General features: G+C 47.9%; 3 protein-coding genes across 9 annotated transcripts in view; 1 reads left to right on the forward strand and 2 right to left on the reverse strand.

The window, feature by feature from the left end:
• Positions 1 to 1813: 1813 nt before the first annotated feature.
• Positions 1814 to 5550, reverse strand: cbx1b (chromobox homolog 1b (HP1 beta homolog Drosophila)). 6 transcript variants are annotated; one of them, XM_062560090.1, is made up of 6 exons: positions 5079 to 5550; positions 3371 to 3452; positions 3025 to 3184; positions 2788 to 2941; positions 2432 to 2526; positions 1814 to 2333 (listed from the first exon to the last, which is right to left on the reverse strand). In XM_062560090.1, the coding sequence occupies exons 1-6, from the start codon at positions 5106 to 5108 to the stop codon at positions 2192 to 2194; spliced, it is 663 nt and encodes a 220-aa protein (XP_062416074.1). In that variant the 5' UTR covers positions 5109 to 5550; the 3' UTR covers positions 1814 to 2191. The 6 variants fall into 6 exon arrangements, with proteins under 6 accessions (XP_062416074.1, XP_062416075.1, XP_037319614.1 ...); XM_062560091.1 differs by lacking the exon at positions 5079 to 5550 and adding an exon at positions 4421 to 4606; XM_037463717.2 differs by lacking the exon at positions 5079 to 5550 and adding an exon at positions 4239 to 4386.
• Positions 5551 to 5700: 150 nt separating this feature from the next.
• Positions 5701 to 10356, forward strand: snx11 (sorting nexin 11). 2 transcript variants are annotated; one of them, XM_037463707.2, is made up of 7 exons: positions 5701 to 5877; positions 6739 to 6778; positions 7035 to 7121; positions 7983 to 8083; positions 8154 to 8249; positions 8342 to 8578; positions 8658 to 10356. In XM_037463707.2, exons 2-7 carry the CDS (start codon positions 6755 to 6757, stop codon positions 9568 to 9570), a joined length of 1458 nt encoding a protein of 485 aa, XP_037319604.2. In that variant the 5' UTR covers positions 5701 to 5877; positions 6739 to 6754; the 3' UTR covers positions 9571 to 10356. The 2 variants fall into 2 exon arrangements, with proteins under 2 accessions (XP_037319604.2, XP_037319603.2); XM_037463706.2 differs by having other exon boundaries at positions 5702 to 5877; positions 6586 to 6778.
• Positions 10357 to 10720: 364 nt separating this feature from the next.
• skap1 (src kinase associated phosphoprotein 1) overlaps positions 10721 to 19704 on the reverse strand; it is a 28499-nt gene continuing 19515 nt past the window's right edge. Inside the window, exons 10-13 of the mRNA XM_037463709.2 lie at positions 19258 to 19308; positions 19019 to 19128; positions 11673 to 11775; positions 10721 to 11393 (exon numbers count right to left, since the gene is read on the reverse strand). Coding sequence (XP_037319606.2) covers positions 11683 to 11775; positions 19019 to 19128; positions 19258 to 19308 — 254 coding nt within the window. The 3' untranslated portion in view covers positions 10721 to 11393; positions 11673 to 11682. The remainder of the gene's footprint in view (positions 11394 to 11672; positions 11776 to 19018; positions 19129 to 19257; positions 19309 to 19704) is intronic.

Genomic DNA, 19704 nt, shown 5'->3' on the forward strand with positions numbered 1-19704 from the left:
CTTGTTACGCTCTTCCAGAATTCGTTTTTCATGCTCCAGGGCATCTAGTCTAGAAATCGTATTTCTCTGCTGGAGGATCATCTTATCATCCTCCTGCAACTTCTTGGTCTCATTGGCCAGCTCCTGAAACATTTTGGCGTCTTCTTGGAACTTTTTGGCGCCTTCTTGGAACTTCATGGCCTCGTGTGGGAACATCTCTTCTAGCGTTTTATTCTGTTCCCACAACTTATCCTGCTCCATCTGCTTTGTCTTGGCCTGCTCAGCATGGAGGGCAATAATCAGATTATTGTGTTCCCCCATGAGAATCTTGTACTCTTTTTTACAGTCTGTCTCGACTTGGAGAAGTTTGGTCTCCTTGAGATCATGAAGACGCTTCTTCAGACTGGCGATTTCTGACCCTTGACTCTGGATGGTCTTCTCAGCCTCAGCCATGGTCTTATTGCGACTGTTCTTATTACTTCGGGCTGGTAATAAAGAAGCTTGGTCGTCATCGTCGTCAAGCGTCTTCCAATAACCCATTGTTTTGGAAAACGCTTCCCCTTTATATTTCCTCGATTTTAGGAGCATTTCTGTGGCCATTGTTCTCAACATGATGTTCCTTATTAGTATTTGTCTTTAAATCCTTAATGTCTCCCTGGTTCTGCCTTCCGTGTGTGTTAAGGAGTTGATACTGTGGAACAGAGAATGTTGTGACTGACTGCAGCCAGTGTGATCTGGCTATAAGTGTTCTCAAGATCAGGGCGGGTGATGTCATAGGGTGATTGTCATGTGATTGTCATGTGATTGTCATGTGAGGTTCCGCCTCTGATGATCACATGACACGGAAAACAAGCTTAGTTTTCTTTACTGTAGATAGTTTGTATAATCAAATATGCTTTTACTCATTCATATTAATGCTTGGCAACAATGGAGCCCTAGGTTGAGCAGGTCCCTTGTATTTTACACACATTAAAAATGCTATGATTTCCTACAGTCATTTACACATGATTCGAACTTTCTTTTGTATGCCGTGTTGCACCAGGCTCAGCTCTACACAGGACTACAAATGTCAAGAAGGATCTGTGAGGGAGAGCATCGGGTCGTGCCTTACTTCTGCTCTTCACTTATCTATAGAAAGTTGTAAATTGGCTTATTTGATGAAATTGCACTTTCTTGTTTTGTGTTCTTCTGGGTTTGTATCCTCGTGGTTGAAATGCATTTATTGAAAGTCATTTTGGATAAAAGCGTCAGCTAAATGACATGTAATGTAATATTAGTTTAAAACATACTAAAAACTTTATTTGTGTCAGAAAAATAAACGCCCTGTGCGAAGTTTGTAGAAAGGCGACTGCATGAATATAACCTACCATTGAGTCTTAACTTCACACCAACTGCTTATTTTAGCTTGGATCTAGCTGCTAATTGTGTTGCGTCGAGGTGATACTTGAGGCTCGATGTGAATTCCTTGTTGCACAGGTTGCACACAACCACGCTCTTATCGACGCTTCCATCCGTGTGTTTATTATAATAAGATTTCCCATTCACGGGGCCAACCGACACGGTCTCGTCAGCTTCTTCGTTCATGTTCACTGTGGTTTGTTGTTGTCTGAAGTCATGAACGCTAGTTGGTGCTCCAGTATAATCGGTCCCCCCGAAACTCATCCAGTGAGAAACGTTCCGCGGTGCAAAAAATAAGTGTCAAAATGCGTAAAAAATGTTTAATGTGTTATTTTTTGTGTAATTAATTAATCTTAATTCACATTGTAATTAAATAATCGTAATTAACGCGCTAAAGTCCCGGCCCTAATAATCACACAACATTAAAACAGAGAAGTAACAAAAGACGTGGTTTATTCTCCCAAAAAGCAACGAGCATTATGTGACAATGAAAAACTCCAAAGATCTAAACACCAAAACCACTAAAACGCACACAGTTCAGACTCCAAAATGGACCAAATATTTAAAAAAGGCACCGAGATGGAATAATAAGTTCAGCTCACTGATGTTTGTGGTTGTGGACCACATGAAGTCGACCGGGGACTTGAACCAGTAAATGAAAACCAACACTGAGTTTTACATCCCAGGCGGGTTCATACAAACAATTTGATAACATCCAGATGCGAGCAGAATCAGGTGAGTGAGTCTCCATCCTCCGGAAGGTACCACGAAGTTCAGAGCTACCGCTCCTTGTCCCCCCCCCGCCCCCCACCTGTTAGTTCTTCTCCTCTTTTTTCTCGGCCTCGGCGGGATACGAGTGCCACGTGAGTCTCTCTTCGTAGAAGGAGATGACCACCTGCGGACACTTCCCGTTGGCCTCCTTTGCCGGCACCAGGTCGGCTTCGTCTGAGTTCTTCCTGCGACCCAAACAGATTGGACTCACTTGCACGGCCAGCTGTTTCACAAACCCACCTCTGAACCCTCATCAAACCTCGCCACGCGGCTCCATACGAACCATTTCATGAGGAACATGAGCTCTCCGGTGGAATCGGTGGCGCCGATGATCCTCTCCGGGTCCAGACCTCGAGCGAAGCCCCGCAGCTTCTCCGTCTGGGGGGCGGACGACAAAACACACACACACAGCTTGACACATGACAACCAACAAAGTACGAAGCAGAGGGAAGCATCGTCTCCTCCCTTCACGGCATCAAGCTTGATTTGGGGGGGGTGGGGGGGGTCCGAAAGTGGTTGATCCCGAAGTAAGGCCTGTGTTGTTGCTGATGACGCTGCGTCCTTCTACAGAGGACGTCTTCTGTCTTCCGGCTGCTTCTTTGAGGTATTGACAAAACAACAAAGGGGTTGGTGACTCACGTCGTCTCTTTTCTTTTTCGTTTTGCTCTCGTCTCCTTCGGCGTCTCCGGCCGCCTTCCTCTTCCCGTCGTGCGCCATCTTCTGCGACTGCAGGAATTCGGCGATCAAATCTGGACAGTCCAGATTGTCGTCCGGCTCCCACGTGTTGTCCTCCCTGCGGACACAGAGAAACACAGTATTTCGACTCGTCTCCGATCCGGTCGGCCCGGTGAATCGGAGGGGGGGGGGCACACTCACTCAGAGAAGCCTTTCCACTTGAGGAGGTACTCCACTCTGCCTTTAACCACCCGCCGGTTCAGGACTCGCTCCACCACGTATTCTTCCTCCTCCTCGTCTTCCTCCGCCACTTCATCCGGCTTCTTGTCCTTCTCCGCTGCGGCCATTTTGCTCTCCGGCTCTGACGGGTCAGAACGGAGGCACATAGTTACTGATCCTGAAGAAAACTCCTCCCCCCCCCCTTTTTAACGGCCATAACGTTAACATTCAGTTGAGTGGAAGATGTTTGCGTGTCATTCGCAGGCTTCATCTCGTCGACATAGTGACACGGAGACATTTGTATGTTGGAAAATAATGATGTTGAGACCTTGTGTAACGGCGGGAACATCGTTAGGGGGCTCTGTGGTCAGGCTCATACTCATCGGGTAGACCTGGGAACCAGAAGGTTCCTGGTCAACGTCAAGATGGCAGCAGGATGGAAGAAAGAAGAAAAATGAGAATGAAGCATGGGATCCATAGAGAAGCTACAGTGGCAAATACAGGAGACAACCAGCCACCTGTTTCACTGCGGAATTACCTTAAATGTTGTATTCCAATCCAAAAGAAAACTTTGTCCTAAGCATTGAAATGATTTGAGTAAAATAATGTGAGTATAATGAGGAAGAAACACAAGTACATCACATAATCTAAGAAATGACTAGAGCTTTTACAGTATGTTTCCCTCTGAAGTCTAAGGCAGGAAAGAAGACAAAAAGGAGCATGAACGTTACATCCTTACTTGAGTAAATGTACTTAGTTACATTCCATCAGTGTCTCTTTATGAGGGTTAACAACGTGTCACTGAATCACCCGTGTTCACCTTTCAGAGTCACTTCACTTATGTATTAGTAATAATTATAGTAATAATAATAACCGCACCATGGCTGAGCCTACAAGTGTCCGCGTTAATGCTCTGCAGATGTGCAACACCTGTCGGCAGCGGCGCGACGTCACGTTCGGTGGTGTGCACGCGCTGCATTTAGCACGAGGGGTCGGAAGCTAACGATAGCGCGCCTACGGGGAGGAAAGCCTCGGAGGGACGCGCACAGACCTCCATGTTGCTTTTGTGTTGTCAACTTAATGTAACGTCGACTATTGTTAGCGTGGAACGTGTCACGCAGCGGCCATTGACAACGGTTGATTCAAGGGAGGAGGGATGAATTAGACAAAATGATTCAAACTCACCGATGACTTACAGCTGAATTTATTTTTAAACTTCCACCTGGAGCCGATACTGAATAACACGACGATCGTCGCCTCGCAATAAAATTGAAATAACGTCGCTGTTGCCAGGGAAACGGAGCCGGTAGGTGGACGACAGTCAACCGGGTCGTTTCCGCCCCTTTCACAGAGCTCTAAATAATGTGGATTTACTCACTCGTGTATCCAGAGCTGCATGCGATGTGTAGATCTGTTGGGTCAGAGACCAGGGAGAGGAGAGGTTTTTTCCAACAGGAGGGGTAACGATGGACCACACAAACCCGGTAATAATCCCCCCATCTCATATAATATGTGTTAACTTATAGATACAAGAAACGGAAGCCGAATACAGTTTAATAATATTTATTACAAATGGGTCTAACCCGACCCCACATACACAGACACATTGCAGGCTCCGAGCGCCCCGAGTTACCCTGCGAAACACACCGCGGTCAAACCCGCTTAACACGGCACAGCACAACTGTGTATAAGGCCAACCACAGCAAATCACGGCACACCCCCCCCCCCTTCAGTTCACACCATAGGTCAGGGTTTGCCCGGAGCACTGCAGGAGGTGTACCTTTTGGAATGTGGGGAAAGTGATCAGAAGACAAACAAACAAACAAAAATTAAAGTGGTTAGTCCGCTCTTACATCCAAAACACGCAAAGAAAACAAAATACAATGGACCAGGAGCGGACTAACCGCTGAAAACAAAAAAACAAAACTAACAAAAGGACAGCAGGTGGCGGGATAATAACTGAAACACAAAGATACACAATTACCAACAATGAACTTTTAATTCATACTTTAATTTAATTAAAAAACCCAACATACCTGCTGCAGCAAACTCTCACACCCATTCATTCCCTCTGTGCCCAGATCGGTGCCTCTCCTCCCGATCCTGTCATGCAAACTCCATTAAAATCTACCACCCGTACATATGAAAGAATAAACAAATATATTTACAAATCAAGAGAGAATGGAGCTTTCTCACCACTACTGGGGGCCCAACCATACCCTGGGGGCCCAACAGGAAACTGGCACTTCATGGCAAAGTGCCACTTCCCCTTTTATAGGTGCACCGCCTTGACCCCACAGCGCCACCCCATGGTGCCACCTGCTACATATGTACACTAAATTATATTTCCAACATGCTTGGCAAGTATATCAGATAAAATGACACCCACAGACAAATCAATTCATTTATAGATACCTCGATCCTCAATGCTTCAGAGTTTTAATTCCACCAGATCACGGCTAACAAAACAATAAATTAGATGAATTAGAATATATTTCATAAGGGAGTTTGCTACGAAAGTGTTTCTGTCAAAAACCTGATTTAGCTGAATTATTTTGTAAAAATAAGCACTTGTTTGATCAATTGCTTCAATAAATAAATAAATAGGTCTCACGCCCCTCCCGCGCGCTTTAATAATAACCGGAAGCAGACGCGTGTGACGTAACAGCGGCTCGTGACTTGCGAAATGGAGACGGGGGCAGTTTAGCAGGAAGCGACCCTCTCGCACCGAGGATCTGCGGGCTTGAAACGAGGAGGGACGCACCGACGGGCCGCCACACAGCGACCGGCAGCCGGCTGCGCAACGACCCATCGGCCCGTCGACTCCCCGAGAAAGTGAGTAGCTAACCGCCGGCTGGTGATTAGCATTCGGCTAGCAGGGGTCTACTCGTGCACAAGTGAGCGCGAGCTGTTATTAAGAAGCTGTGGGATTCGAAATATTAATGTTCTCTCTTCTGTTGCATTTTGGCATCGCCTTGAATTGTCGTTAATTCACTGCCAGGATTTTAAAGCGCAACACGATGAAACGTCATCGTTTTGTAACGCTTGTTTTGTATGAGGAAATAGATGTTGAAGTTTATTTAAAAGTCTCTGGGGGGGGGGGTGGAATTTAGTTTGTTTTTGATTATCATCTTTGTTTGAGATCCATAAGTCGATTATGTGAACATCTATTTGACAATTAATTAATCTGTGACTCTTGCTGGATAAATGTTGCACTTTCTCTTGGTATAAGTTGAATGTCATCTTTGTCAATATTTGAATAATAATTGACAATCCCTCTCATTTGCCACATGTCACATAAACTACTGGTTGTATTTCATGAAGCTCTTTCATCAGTTACACCGTTTAATTACTGCTTTAATCCTTTCATTTTTCCTCTTGTAAAATAACTTATTCCACACTTTACATCATATTGCTGTTGGGTTGGTTTCTCTCTGCAGCTCAGGACAAAATAACATCTGCATGTCGTAGTGTGTGATTTGACTTGCAAAAAAAGTCATTAGATCACTTGATGAAGAAACTAATTGCTTGTTACCTCCACAGAGGTCGGGCTCCTCGTGTTGGGAGACGAGCCCTGTGGAGCGACTCGGTGGATTTACGCTGACCATCTTCTCCCTTTGGACGATGAGTCATCAGCTCATGACAGCACCGTAGGAGAGACGCTCCGTTCCTCATCCGTTCCTCTTGTCTTTGCAGTGCGGCCATCGGTAGGATGATCTGCAATCAAGAAGAAGATGTAAGAAACCAGCCACTCCTTTTTATTTCTCTCCTTCCAAATTAAAATATCAATACATTATGAGACTTCCCCTTTTGGTCAACTGTTTGTGAAGTTCTGCTTAATAGAGAACGAGGCCTCCATTCATGTGTTTTTAAGCAATTGAGGATCTATTTGAGGCGGCATGTGTCTCGTCTGCTTAACCACAACGCTGAAACACACACACACTCTTTATATATGACTTCCCTAAACCAGTGAGTGTGCTTCTGTCCCTCAGGAGTTCGTGGCGGTGCGGGTTCAGGATCCCCGGCTGCAGAATGAAGGCTCCTGGAATTCGTTTGTGGATTATAAAATATTCCTCCATGTGAGTATTAATGCTTTTTGATCGACACACACTTGGGAGCTGACAAAACATTTAGAAGAAACCGCGTCGGGCTGCGAGCGAGCGACAGATGCTTCGGATACAATTGACAAACAACGGGAGTCCGGTGAGAGTTCCTGCATTCGGCTGCATTCCTCACATGGTGCGTTTAGAGGAGCCGAGGAATGCTGCGTCAGCGGCGAGGCTTCGTGCCCGGGCGCATGTGTCGAGGGTGTCGACTCATGAAATTGGCTTGAGGCCGCGTGACACGGCATGATTTTATATCACGCAGGCTTGTCATCAAAAAAATTTTAACGGGTGAATCATAGATCCATAAATGAACAAAACAAGTAGCTTTTAAATCATTGTTTCTAGAAAAAAAAAACTTTTCACAGAGTTATCTCTGGACACAAACCTCTTCAACATTTCTAATCTAAAAACTATTTGTAGATTAAAAACACACCGTACTATGGCTCAATTTCTACTTTATTTTACCTTTTAAGTAAGTCTGCATCAAGCTATTACGTTCATGTTATTCTACAAGTTATATTGGAATTACTTTGTGTATAACATGTCAGAATAGTGAGGAATGCTTGTTATTTTTCCACACTGCCAAAAAGCACCGCTTCTTTTTCTACCAATTCTCTAAAACCCAGAGAAAAGCATCAAATAGTGCCATTAAAGCTGGAACTTGATGCTGTTTTTAAGTGAATTGTTTGAAACGGGGAGTCGTTCTGCTTAGAACTCCGTCGAGTCATTTCAGTTCCAACAATGCGTAGAAAAGAGCTTCTGGCTGGTGTTGTTTATTTCCTCAAGTCGCAGAATCAGAATCCATCTTCCACTCATGTAGGCTTCTCTTTGCAGACCAACAGTAAAGCCTTCACAGCAAAGACGTCCTGCGTGCGGCGGCGCTACAGTGAGTTCGTCTGGCTCAAGAAGAAGCTGCAGAAGAACTCCGGCCTGGTGTAAGTGGATGAGCGGCGAGCTGTTCTGACGTCGCCGCGTTGTCTTACAAACCTGCTCTTGTCCTTGTAGGCCAGTCCCAGAACTTCCTGGGAAGTACTTCTTCTTCTTCAGCAATGAGGACTTCCTGGAGAGGAGGAGGAAAGGGCTTCAGGCCTTCTTGGACAAGTCGGTTTATAGTTTAAAAACCAGACAAACAAACAAGTAAAACATTCAATTCGCGGTAGGAAATGTTAAGTTACCTTCTTGTCCCCCGGCAGCGTGGTGAACACGACGGTGTGTCTGTCCGACAGCCAGCTGCACCTCTTCCTGCAGACCCAGCTGCCGGTCGGCCACATCCTGGACTGCGTGCAGGGCCACACGCCGTACTCGGTGACGGACGCCATCCTCACCTACGCCTCGTCCAACCGGGGCTACGCTCAGGCGCAGGAGGAGGACGCCGACGCCGCCGCCAACAAGGAGCCCAGCCTGAGCGTGTCTTACGAGTCCATGGAGAGGTGAGAGGGAGGAAGTGGAGTGAGGCCGTTTTTTCTCCCTGGCGGACGGGTCGTGAATGTTCTTTCCTCCTCCCCACAGCCCGGCTCCTCACCAGCCGTGTCTACAACCCAAAGAGCTCTTCAGCCCCGAGCTGGTGGCCTGCGACAGAGACTCCGTAGAGCTTCAGCAGAAGGAGACCACCCCGCTGGAGGTCGTCCTCCGGGACCTCGGCCCGGCGGAGGCCACTTTCTTCCTGGGCGACGGACGGGAGAGACTCCCGCAGACGAGTTTCCAGATCCAGACGTCGGTGGAGGTGCACTCGCCCACGGGGGCGGGCTCGGGGAGAGCGGAGAGCGCCGCGGCGTTGGATGGCGCGGGAGAGACCGAGCCCCATCCAGAAGATCGACGGGAAAGTTCTGGAGAAGCGAAGCCGAGCGAGGTGGAATCAGAGCCCAAAAGTCGTGCAAACTCTGCCGATATTCTACACTTTGAGGACGCTGAGCGGGGGGAACGCGGAGCGGGAAGCGGCGAGGAGGGAGTTCCGTCCGCCATCTGCTCGGGGCGGCGGGTTTCAGAAAGTAGCGTCTCCTCCGAAGCCGAAGGTCGGCCGGACGCCGAGGTTCGTCCGGAGGAGGCGTCCAACGACTCAGACGGCGGAGGAAGGGCCGAGGCGACGCCGCGCTCGGGAATCCACGCTCCGGCGCCCGATGCTCCGGAGGTGAGGAGCGGCGGCGAAGACGACGACGTCCCGGGAGCGGAGCCAGCCGACGTGGACGTGGACGGACACTCGTCCTCCAACGGGAGCATCGTCCAGGTCAGCGACGGGGAAAGCTTTGGCGAGGACTCGATCCCGTCCGCTAACGTCTCCACGGAGACGCCTCCCGCGGACGCCGGCCGCTGGTCGCCGGCAGAAGACTCCGGGACAAACAGCGGGGACGTTTCTGCCCAGGAGGACGTCGGCGACTCCGCTAAATCCCTGGACCCGGACTTGATTCGACCGGTGGAGCTTTGACCCGAAAACAGTGACTTCAGCATCTTTGAGAGCAGCCGCGTCGGTTCGGACGGCGCTGAGCCACAGCAGTGCATTGTGGGAGTTGCTCATTGGTTCACACGTGCATGAACAAGAAAGGGCATTAAAAATGTGCTCCTTTAAGTTCCGTCGTCCCAAAGTGGACGAGCCGCTCCGTCGACCTTTCTTCATTTTAAGTGTTTATTTAATTTTAAAAGGCGTTATTAACTCTGCCGCTGTCTGGCCTCCTGGGAGCAGCAGGGGGCGCTGTAGTGCACAGAAGCAGCGGATCTTTTTTTGGTTTCTTTTAATCATAAAGGTTATTGTTGTGTTTACATACGGCGTGATTTTATTTTTAGTTTATGTTTTTAATGGGATTTTTCTAAAAATCCATTCATGACGATTAAGTTATAGAACTGAAAGTTAATGCACATCTTTACTTTAAAAAGCCTACATTTTCACTTTGTGGACTTCTATGACGCTTTAGTTGCTGCTGTGAGGACGGCGGTCTGAGTGACACAAAAAGTCCATTTAGGATCCAATTAAATCCGTCAGGGAAAGTAAGAAAAGGAGAAACACTCCTCAAACTCTAATGTTTGGAGTCACTGGGTCCCTCAGATCCACATTCTAACTGGTTTGGATTAAATGAGCTGTTATAAGAGAACATCTGGTTATGTTAATACAATTTGAAGTAAGCTTAATGATTAATCTGAACCCTGTGCAAATACACCTTTTAAGTCTTATGATCTTGATGATGTGCATAATCTTCAGCTCTAAACGCTTGTTACCTCCAAGTTGAGGCTGTGGCTCGTATACACTGCAGCGAGCAGTTGCTTATTGGGCTGTAAAGTCTCTCTTCAAAGGGACCTTTCCCCCCCTAAAATGCACGGCACTCCAGTTAATTTGATGCATTGTCTTAAACTACCTGTGATTCAAATAAATTTAATAATAATAGTTGGGACCAAGTTTTTTTACTGTTTTATTGTTCTGCTGCACATAGAAATGAGCCTCATACTGGGTGGATGATAAATGATATTTTTTGTACACTAAATGATTATACTTTTTTTTGGCAAAAATGGGAATTTTCCCCTTTTGAAGGAGACCTTTTTATTTATAACCTGGATCTACAAGGATAACAACATGGACATCTATGTCTGTGTAGATACTATTTTATTTCAAATAAAGTGTTTTCTCTTCACTGTTACATGCGAGTGATTTTTTTTTGGTGCTTTGACTGATTTAATTACACACGTTATCAAACAACTTGTGATATTTGAGCAGTGATGCCACCTAGTGGCTGAAGATGGAACTTTTAAGTCCCCACACACGAATGGAAAATCACACAAACAATAAAGGTTGGTAATCGTTTGGATATTAAGTGTAAAATATTCTACAAATTGAACATCTGTGTTTTGTTAATGAAACAATGCGAAATCAACTAAACCGACATTTCTCATTTTAACCAATTTGTTTAAACAAAATAATTACTCTAAACTAGACTAGAATTTATTTCTAAGATTCATTAGAATGTTATTTAAGAAAATATTAAACATTACAAGATAATACATTTTGATACTTTTCTCTCAATGTCAGTGATTTAATAAAATGAAAAACAAAATCTTCACAGGTTTTTCTTGATAGGACAATTCTTAAAATGTTCTATTTTGCTAGAGTAACTGATTAATCAACTCAAGGTATTAATAGTGTGCAGGAAAAATCCCTTTACCTTTACAAATTACGCAATACATGCCTCGAGTCTCGTGAGGGATTTTCAAACCACCAAAGGTCGTCAGTGGAGCTCGTGGCCGGACGCGTCTGCACAGGCGCTGTGAAATGAACACACGCATCAACCACTCAGCATTCGTTGTGACAGTTCTGCCCGATCGTTTTCTTTAAATAGGACAATCGGGCTCTTGTTGCCCGTACTGATGGTTCACTCGAAGCAGTTTCACCTCCCAGGCGACAGACGCCACAAACGGCAGGTCAGCCACCGAGCCGCGTGCTTTGATGGGGGCCCGGACGAGCACCAGGGGGACCGTTTCTGCGTATTAGCCCCCCCCGGTAATGGTCCGTAATGCTGATGATAAGAGAGTGCCGCGAGGTACCTGTTGGGGCTCAGAGGATGTAGGCCGGGTGCATGAAGTCCTTGGGGACGATGCCCACGCTGCCGTTCAGCTCGCCCACCCACCAGCCGTGGATGTTGTACTCCTGGACCCCCACATGTAGAGATAGAAATAAAGCCAGGGTGTGTGAGGGGGGGGCAAGCAAACAATGCAGGATGGAGCACCGATCTGACATTTTATATCTGTGTTTTGTCTCGTGTTATAAACATTAAAGCAACTGCGATTACTTCCCCCCACAGCGGCTGCTCAAATAATACGGTTACAGACGCGTATGAACTCCACTTCAGGAGAGGGAACCCACCGGGGACCAGACCCCGCCACAAAAGAGCCCCCGTGCAAGTGTCTAAGAGCCGCTGGGGGGGCATTCACCTCAAGGGTTTTCATTTAAAAATGCTAAGGGAAGGTAAACAAGACTGTTGAGACGGCGGCTAAGATGAGAAAGTTTTATTTTGCTGCTCAGGAGCCGTGACGACAGAAAAGTCTTCATTTCTGCAGTCTGATTAAAAAAAATGAACTCGAGTCCACTTATGCAGAGAAAACATAAGAATAAATAGAAATGAGGATAAGAATAAATTAATACAATTTTGTTTCTCGCTTAGATCTTAAGGAGAAAATATTTTGGGCAGCTTCAACAAATTATTTAAGTTTTGGGCATTTTTTATATTTATGGGCAATTTATAGAATAAATATTGTGGGTGTAAAAAAAATAAAAAAGCATTTTGTACCAATGTGAATCGTTTTAATTGATTAATATTGGAGCTGTGAATTTTCTGATGAAGCTCCTGAAGTCTCCTCTACGTGCAGGTATCTACTATACCAATCAATTAAATCAAACAATTTATTTTCATTTAAATACTGGGCTTTTGTCTGTAGAAACATAAGGAATAAAATAGAAGAAGTTAGAAGGACTTTAATTCTAAGTGCCTTAATAAAAACAAATTTAGTTGGAGGAAAGTCCGACACAAAGATGTTAAATATAATTTGGGCACATTGTTGTTTGTGGATCCAATCTGACCTTCAAATGAAATGTCATTGTTTCAAAATGAATGTACCGTTTCATTGGTTGAATCCTTCGTTAAATTGACATTTGTCATTTTCTTTTTGTAAGTATCAAAATATTTAATAAAATTGGGAGTGAGATTTTCTGAATCATGTAACCATCAGTTAAAGGACGGCAGTCAAATCCATGTAACATAAAATTAATATACTCCTAACACAGTTATTTGGCTAAATGAGATTAATAAAAGTCAAAATATTCTTCAATTAAGAGCCCCGTAAACGATCCAAAACATGCAGATTCTCTACGACGCATTTTTCCAGATCGGAAAACTAGAAAAACCTTAAGTGCTCCGAGCATCTAAGGCATCGACAACAACAACAACAACAACAACAACAACAACGACCACCACGGCGGCGGCGGCGGCCTGGTGTTTCCAGCTCGGGTTTCCGATGTGCAGGAGACCAGCGGAGGAGGCGCCAGCCGCCCGCCGTCCTCCTGCAGCTCATCCCGCTGCTCGCCGAGCGCCGGCAGATCGGGAATGGCCGCGTGAACACACACACACACACACACACACACACACACTCTCTGACATGACGGACAGGGCGTTGAGCCTTCTGTCCACCTGCAGGAATGAGGCCTAATGAGAAGCAGCGACGGATGGATGAGCCGAGAGGAGCCTCGTCAGGTTCAACTCGCTGCTCTTCATAAAGCTGGGGGGGTAGAGGGGGGGGGGGGGGTTAAGTCCGAAATCGTCTTTTTTTTAAATTGCCCCCCTATAAAGGCCGCAGAGTGGTGGTGGGGGGGGGGGGGGGGGGGGTGGAGAGCGGGCTCTGGTTCCCATTCTTGCTAGCGAGCGTGAACAGAAGAATAGGAGGAGAGGGTGGGGGGAGACAGCCGGACGGGGGGGGGGGGAGTGAGGGGGAGAGAACAGTTTTTTTTTCTCCCTTGGGGCGTCGCAGCACTATTCCACCAACCAAAGTGACAGAGAGTTTTATTTATCTCCGCGGCCCATCTGTGCAGTCGGTCTCAAATTCTCCCCGAGAAAGGTCTTTTGGATTATCAGCGCCGCCATTTTAATACAACTGCTACATCACGGCGTGGGTGCCAATGGCAGTGGAAGCCTGTCAGGCGTGCAGAGTCCATCTTCCTCATACTTGAAACGGGTTCATCCAGAGTACACCTGCTGTAATAGGGACATTCCAAGAGGCGGGGAGCGTAGATTATCCAAATCACAAAGACTATGCAAACTCCTCAATGTCCTCTTCCGTCTGTTTGTTCCTCCTCTCTTCCTTTTTTTTTTTTTGTTGTCTCTAAGGTTGATTTGTTTTTGGGTGGTTTTGCATCTTGAGCTCTGAAACGCCATCGTCAGGGCCCAAAGAAACAAGGCTCACGTCTTCATGCCCCCAGTGGCTTGAAGGTGATAAAATCAAGCGCTCCCCCGAGAGTTCTGGGAGAAGTCTGTTTTTTACTCTTCTCATTAACAACATGTAGCAGGATACGCAGCGTGTTGTGATGTGAGGTGACACATATCTGCAACCTGGATGCAGATGAGATCCACTCTGTGAGAGGGGAAGGGTGGGGGGGGGGGGGGGGGGGGGGGGAGGGGAGGTGTTGCCAAACAGCGCCGTGTCGTGGCGGCACGTTGACTCGTTGACCTCCCGGTGACTCCTCCGCCGAGGGGGAGAGAGGGAGAGGGAGAAAGAGAGGAGGGGAAGGGAGCGAGCCTTGGCGGGGCTGCCAGTGAGAGTGGGTTGCCATGACAACACCTGCAGTGTACCGGCGCGATCGTTTATTTACCACTCAGGGGGATGGCTAATGGCTGGCATCCTGATGGGCCCATCGCTCACGGCGCCGAAAACCGGAGGACGGATTGACAGCCACTCGGAGGCTCGGAGCGGTGGAGAAGGTGAGTCGAGGGTTGGGTGGATGCGCAGCGAAAGACAACGAGGTGGCTAGGAAGTGTGTTGGGAGGGGCCTGGGGGGGGGGGGGGGGGGGGAAGCTTTCAAATCTAGGTCAGAAAATAAATGCATCTCTTTTTGGAGAGGTGGGGATAAAAAATTGTGGACAGATGTTGTCTTCGTTATTTTTTCCATTTTCATCTTGTTCTGTCACACACACACACACATGCTCCCAAATGAAACACACACACACACACACACATGCTCCCAAATGAAACACACACACACACACACACAATCCCAAATGCATACAAACTAGGGGGAGTGCTAATAAGCCTGACACATGAGGCATCTCTCCTCGGCCACCAGCTGACTGAGGCAGGCCTTGGGCGTGATGGAGCGCAGGAAGTCTCTCATTGCCCTGCCGCTGAACCCGCCGCCTGGGTGTTACAACCCCCACCCCCCCCTCTCCTACTTTCCTCCCCTTCCTCTCTTCTGTAGCAGTCTTTCCACTTGCATCCTCTCAGTTTTTCCTTTTTTTCCCTCTCTCTGCATTTCTTTCTGCTCTGCATCCGACTCGTCTGATCACTGCAGCTTTCTGCAGTCCTTCCGTCACCGGTCGCTTTAACAAAGAAACACGGGCGCCGCTAACACGCCGATCTGTAACACTGCCCCCCCCCGCTCGCACAGGTAACACCTAACAAATCGACCCCGATTGGACTTGTAACTGTGTGGGGGGAAAATGCTTATTTCGGGGATGTTACAAGGAAGGTAATCTCCTCGAAATCCATCCAGAAATATGGACGATAATTCTGCACGACCAGCGATCGAAACGGCTACTTAGTGTCCATTTTTTTTCTTCTTCCAAGTGGGCTTTTAATTAAATCAGTGAATCGGCTTCAAATTGGAAACATGACGGAGCATGAGAACCATTGAAAATATCTCAGGGACGGTGAGATTTAATAAGAAGAAAACCTACTCCGCTCCTTTCTAATGCACGCCTGGGATTACAGATAGCTCCTTAACTTAATAGCAATTTAAAGTGGATTTGTGTATGCCACTGAGTGTCTGTAATGATGGCTGTTTACGCCGCCCCTCGTTTATAATAATTAGGCAGAATGGATTGGGGGGTCGGTTGCTCGGACACGGTTCGGGGGGCTATTGGCTTGGGCTGAATAATGACCTACTGTAGTTGACCGGGAGTTGACCGCTGCCTCCTGCATGACCCCCCCCCCCCCAAAACCCCAGACTCACCCCCTGCTACTTTGGGTGGTAAATAGGATGTCTTGCCGGTCTATAGCGTCTTGGTGTCTATGGTCACAATGGCAGCCAGGGGTCTTTAAATGGGTGTGTGACAGAGAAAAGGAGAAAGGGGAGAGGGGGGGGAGAGGAAGGGGGGGTTCACACAAAAGAATAAAAAGGATCCGCCCTCTTTGTCTCTCTTGCTTGACTTTTCCCATCTCATTGTTTGCCCACATTTTTCTCTTGTGGCGCTGCATTCAGCGCAGCGTGACCCGCGGGCCGCGGCTGGTCAAACGCAGGAGTCGTGACCCTGACCAAAGGTCACAGGTAGCGCCGACAGAGAAGCTTCAGGCGGCTTTCGGAATCCCTTATGTCCTTCTTTAATATCACAACTTGTATTCACGAGGGGCTGTAATTCACAGCACTTTTAGTGCATGAGGCCCGTGAATCCGGCTTCTGGTCTTTGCACAAGTCGCCACGTTTATACAACGAGGGGGGGGGGACGGGAACCCGCCACACGGTGTCAGTGGTGTCTACGGCTCGCCGCAGCCCAACACACAGGCCAGATGGGACGCTCGGTTTTGGGGGGGCGGGGGGGGAGGCACGGGATTTGCCGGCTCCCCTGGTTGGACGGCGGGTCTGGAGAGGGAGGGAAGGGGGGGGGGAAGAGACGACAGAGAGAAAGAGGAAGAGTTTTAAGGGCCCTGGATGGGTTTGTGCCATAAATCTCTTCTTCCCCCCCCCCACTCCATCGGTTCCTCCGTGAGTGGCCGTGGGAATGCAGGAATGTGACAGCTGACCTGTGGAGCCCGTGTCTTTTGATTCTGGACACATCCATTAAGGGGTGAGAATGCAAGAGAACCCTCCCAGCCCCGTGTGCAACAATGGCCGACCGAGTACACGGGGCAAACGCGCCGCGGCGGCGAGGAGGAGGGAACCGGGCCGCCGCCTCGAGTCCGCCGCGGCGGATGAATCCCGCCTCGTAAATCCTGTGACAGGCACCTCGAAAATGTGAAATTGTCGAGAGTGTGACACTGCGGGAAAAAGGAGCTCGCCAGTGTTTGTCAATCGCACACTGAAATGTCAGCGTAAAAAAAAAAAACACATTAGCACATTAGCGAAATGCGAGCCCTCAGAAATGAAATACCAGAGAGGGGATGGATCTGAACGTGTGTTTGTACCTCGCGTGTCAGCGGGTTCGCCATCGACGGGACTCGACCAGATTCATTCTCTTGAACTAATGGGTTTCATATGAGTTGTGAGGTTCCTAATATATTTACTTTGTCACGGATAGATTTTCACACACACACACACACACACACACAGAGCAACACAAATACAGTAAAAATGCCCCCACTTTACAGTAACTGAGAGATCAATAAGGATGAATGAGGACCTTTCATACAATCGGCATGTTCCTCTCGGTTCGCAGCCACATGACACCGCGCCCGCGGCGGCTCTTCCATTCTGCACTCGAGCAGTCAATCACATCGCAGCTTTAAAAATAACAGTTTGTTAGCGCCATTGATTTAGCACTTAGAGCGTGTCCTTATTACCTTGTAATTATGGTCAGTGTTGACATAACAGCACAGACAACCGGGCCTCCCACCCGCTGAGAGAATTTATGGGCCCTGGTTTTATTACGGCCATTTCATGTGTCTGGGTCCCCCCCCCCCCCCCCCCCCCCCCGGTTAAGCGACAGACTTGAGTTCCAGCCAAGGGCCCGTATTTCACTCGCCAAGGTCAGGGTTCTCAGGAATCCCCACCCGTGAAAAAAAGAAGAAACTGAACGTGAGCGCACACACACACTCACACACACACAGGAGACGCAGGGAAGCCCTCCCCCGGGGGGGGGGCTCATTAAAGCAAATAAACGATTACCGCCTATAATTCAAATAATGCTAATTCGCGGAGGAGGAAATGTGGTGCTTTTAGGACGCAAAATAATGCGACGCGGGGGGGCAGAGTGGCGTCACATCGCAGCGAACCACGCGGCCGGGAAGCCGTCCGGAGATCACCGAATGATCGCTGGACAATTTACCCCCACCCCCTCGCCTGAAGTCCACGAGGAGGAGAGGCAGAATACGCTTTGGGGAAGAAAAAAAAAGGCCACTGTGTCACGAAGGTGGTGAGACACTACGACCTCGTCTCTGCTTCCAAACCTGAAACCTTTGAAGGTAATCTGTTGCACACGAGCAGGTCGGAAAGGCGCCGCGGAGCCCCCCCCATTTTAGTTTCACCAAGTACGGCTGCCCCCTATCATGTGACACGCACAGACGGCGCAGGCTGGCATCTCATTAATCCGGCACTGCCAAGAGAGCCTCGGTTAAAAGTCCATCTTGTGTGAAGAGCATTTTTACACCTGCGCCGTATCTGCTCTAAATAAATAAAGGGCTTCATGTCCTTCAACGTGGGCCGGCGCCGGGTGTTTATCCGTCTTAAAAGTTCTTTTGTTTACTGTAAAAAAAAAAGAAAAAAAAAAAGGCGAGAACATTATTGTTTTCTGCACTAGAACTGGAAACCTCACAAATAATTAAAATTCAGGGGCTGCAGCTGCTGATCAAAGATGCAGAAAATCATGACGTTGAGTACATCATTTATCAACCCCTACTGCATAATTACCAACAACTAAAAAAAAGCTGAATGCACTGTAAATTCTCCCCCCCCCCCCACTCCGATTGTTCAGATACTTTGACGAGCCGTTGATTTCCAGTAGGGCGGCTTTCCTCTGGCACACACTCTGCAGGTGACCACCAGGCGGCCATAAAACACCGGGAAAGAGACGGCGAGAGGGACGGGGGCCCAGGTGCAGGCACGGCTTCACCTGCGGTTTGCGTCAAACAGGAAGGAAAAAAGGGGGGGCCTCCGCGTGGCTGCCGACTCAATTAAACCCAGCGATGGGAGGCTCCGTAATGAGCAACAGCGCCATTACGCAGCGCCCGGGGGGGGGGGGGGGGCACTTCGCAGGTGGGAAGAGACGATGCAGCATTCGCAGGCATTGATGTTGTTGTTGTTGTTGTTTAACCCCTTAAATAACCACACGTGTTACGCGTCTGCATTTCCCCGCACTCGCTCTTTTATGATCGCGTCCCGAGTCGAGGTTGCTGTCAGGAATTTGGGTTTTTTCCCGGAGACGCGGGGGCTGTGGGAGAGGTTTGTGGGTAATTTGGTGTTGTGCAAGGCTGACCTTGCTAACGATGTAGATGAGGTCCCCTCGCTGGAAGGGCAGCTCGTCCGGCTCGTCGGCCTGGCAATCCCATAAACCCTGGTAGAAGTTGGCGTAATCTGATGACCAAGCTGAAAGAGGAGAAAAAAAAGCAGAGTGCAAATTTAAGGAGAATCGAGACGTTGGTTCTTTTCCCGCAGCAGACCATTAAGCTGGAGATTTTCCTCATTATTAGCAGCAGGCTGTAATGAGGTTCTGACCTGGTCGGTTCTTTTCACTGCTCTCATCTGTCGGATCAGGAAAATCCTCCTCTGAGTAAAAAAAGAAAAGCAAACAAAACAAAATGAGATTCCTCACAGAACGTTATAAATAGACATTAAGTCCTAAACACTTTAATTTCATGATCATAACGAGGAAATCCAAACAAGGACAAAAAACATAACCTGCTTTGTTTTAGTTTCCCGCATTAAGGACTAATGTATGAAACAATCACAATAAAACAAAGCATAGGAGAAATAAACAAAGCGGGTCATCAGGCGGCGCTGATGTGTTTCCACGAGACAAAAGACTCAACTTCTCACTGAGAATCAATCTGCTGACATTCATCACACGGAGAAGGTAAAGAAAACGAGGCCGAGGCACGCGGAGGCGGACGTGTCATTGACCGAGAAAGGGCGGTGGTGGGGTTGGGGGGGCAGAGGGGGGGG

This window comes from Pungitius pungitius, chromosome 21 (assembly GCF_949316345.1).
Source record: "Pungitius pungitius chromosome 21, fPunPun2.1, whole genome shotgun sequence".
NCBI classification, from domain to species: Eukaryota; Metazoa; Chordata; class Actinopteri; order Perciformes; family Gasterosteidae; genus Pungitius; species Pungitius pungitius.

Bases quoted from the DNA above. Each gene is read 5' to 3' on its own strand.
- cbx1b (XM_062560090.1), bottom strand. From the start codon at position 5,108: ATGAATGGGTGTGAGAGTTTGCTGCAGCAG. The intron at 3,185-3,370 runs GTCTCAACATCA...CTGACCCGTCAG, and splicing joins TGTTCCCGCCGTTACACAAG to AGCCGGAGAGCAAAATGGCC. The intron at 2,334-2,431 runs GTTCGTATGGAG...TTTGGGTCGCAG, and splicing joins CTCATGTTCCTCATGAAATG to GAAGAACTCAGACGAAGCCG.
- snx11 (XM_037463707.2), top strand. From the start codon at position 6,755: ATGATCTGCAATCAAGAAGAAGAT. The intron at 6,779-7,034 runs GTAAGAAACCAG...TCTGTCCCTCAG, and splicing joins TCTGCAATCAAGAAGAAGAT to GAGTTCGTGGCGGTGCGGGT. The intron at 8,579-8,657 runs GTGAGAGGGAGG...TCCTCCCCACAG, and splicing joins TCTTACGAGTCCATGGAGAG to CCCGGCTCCTCACCAGCCGT.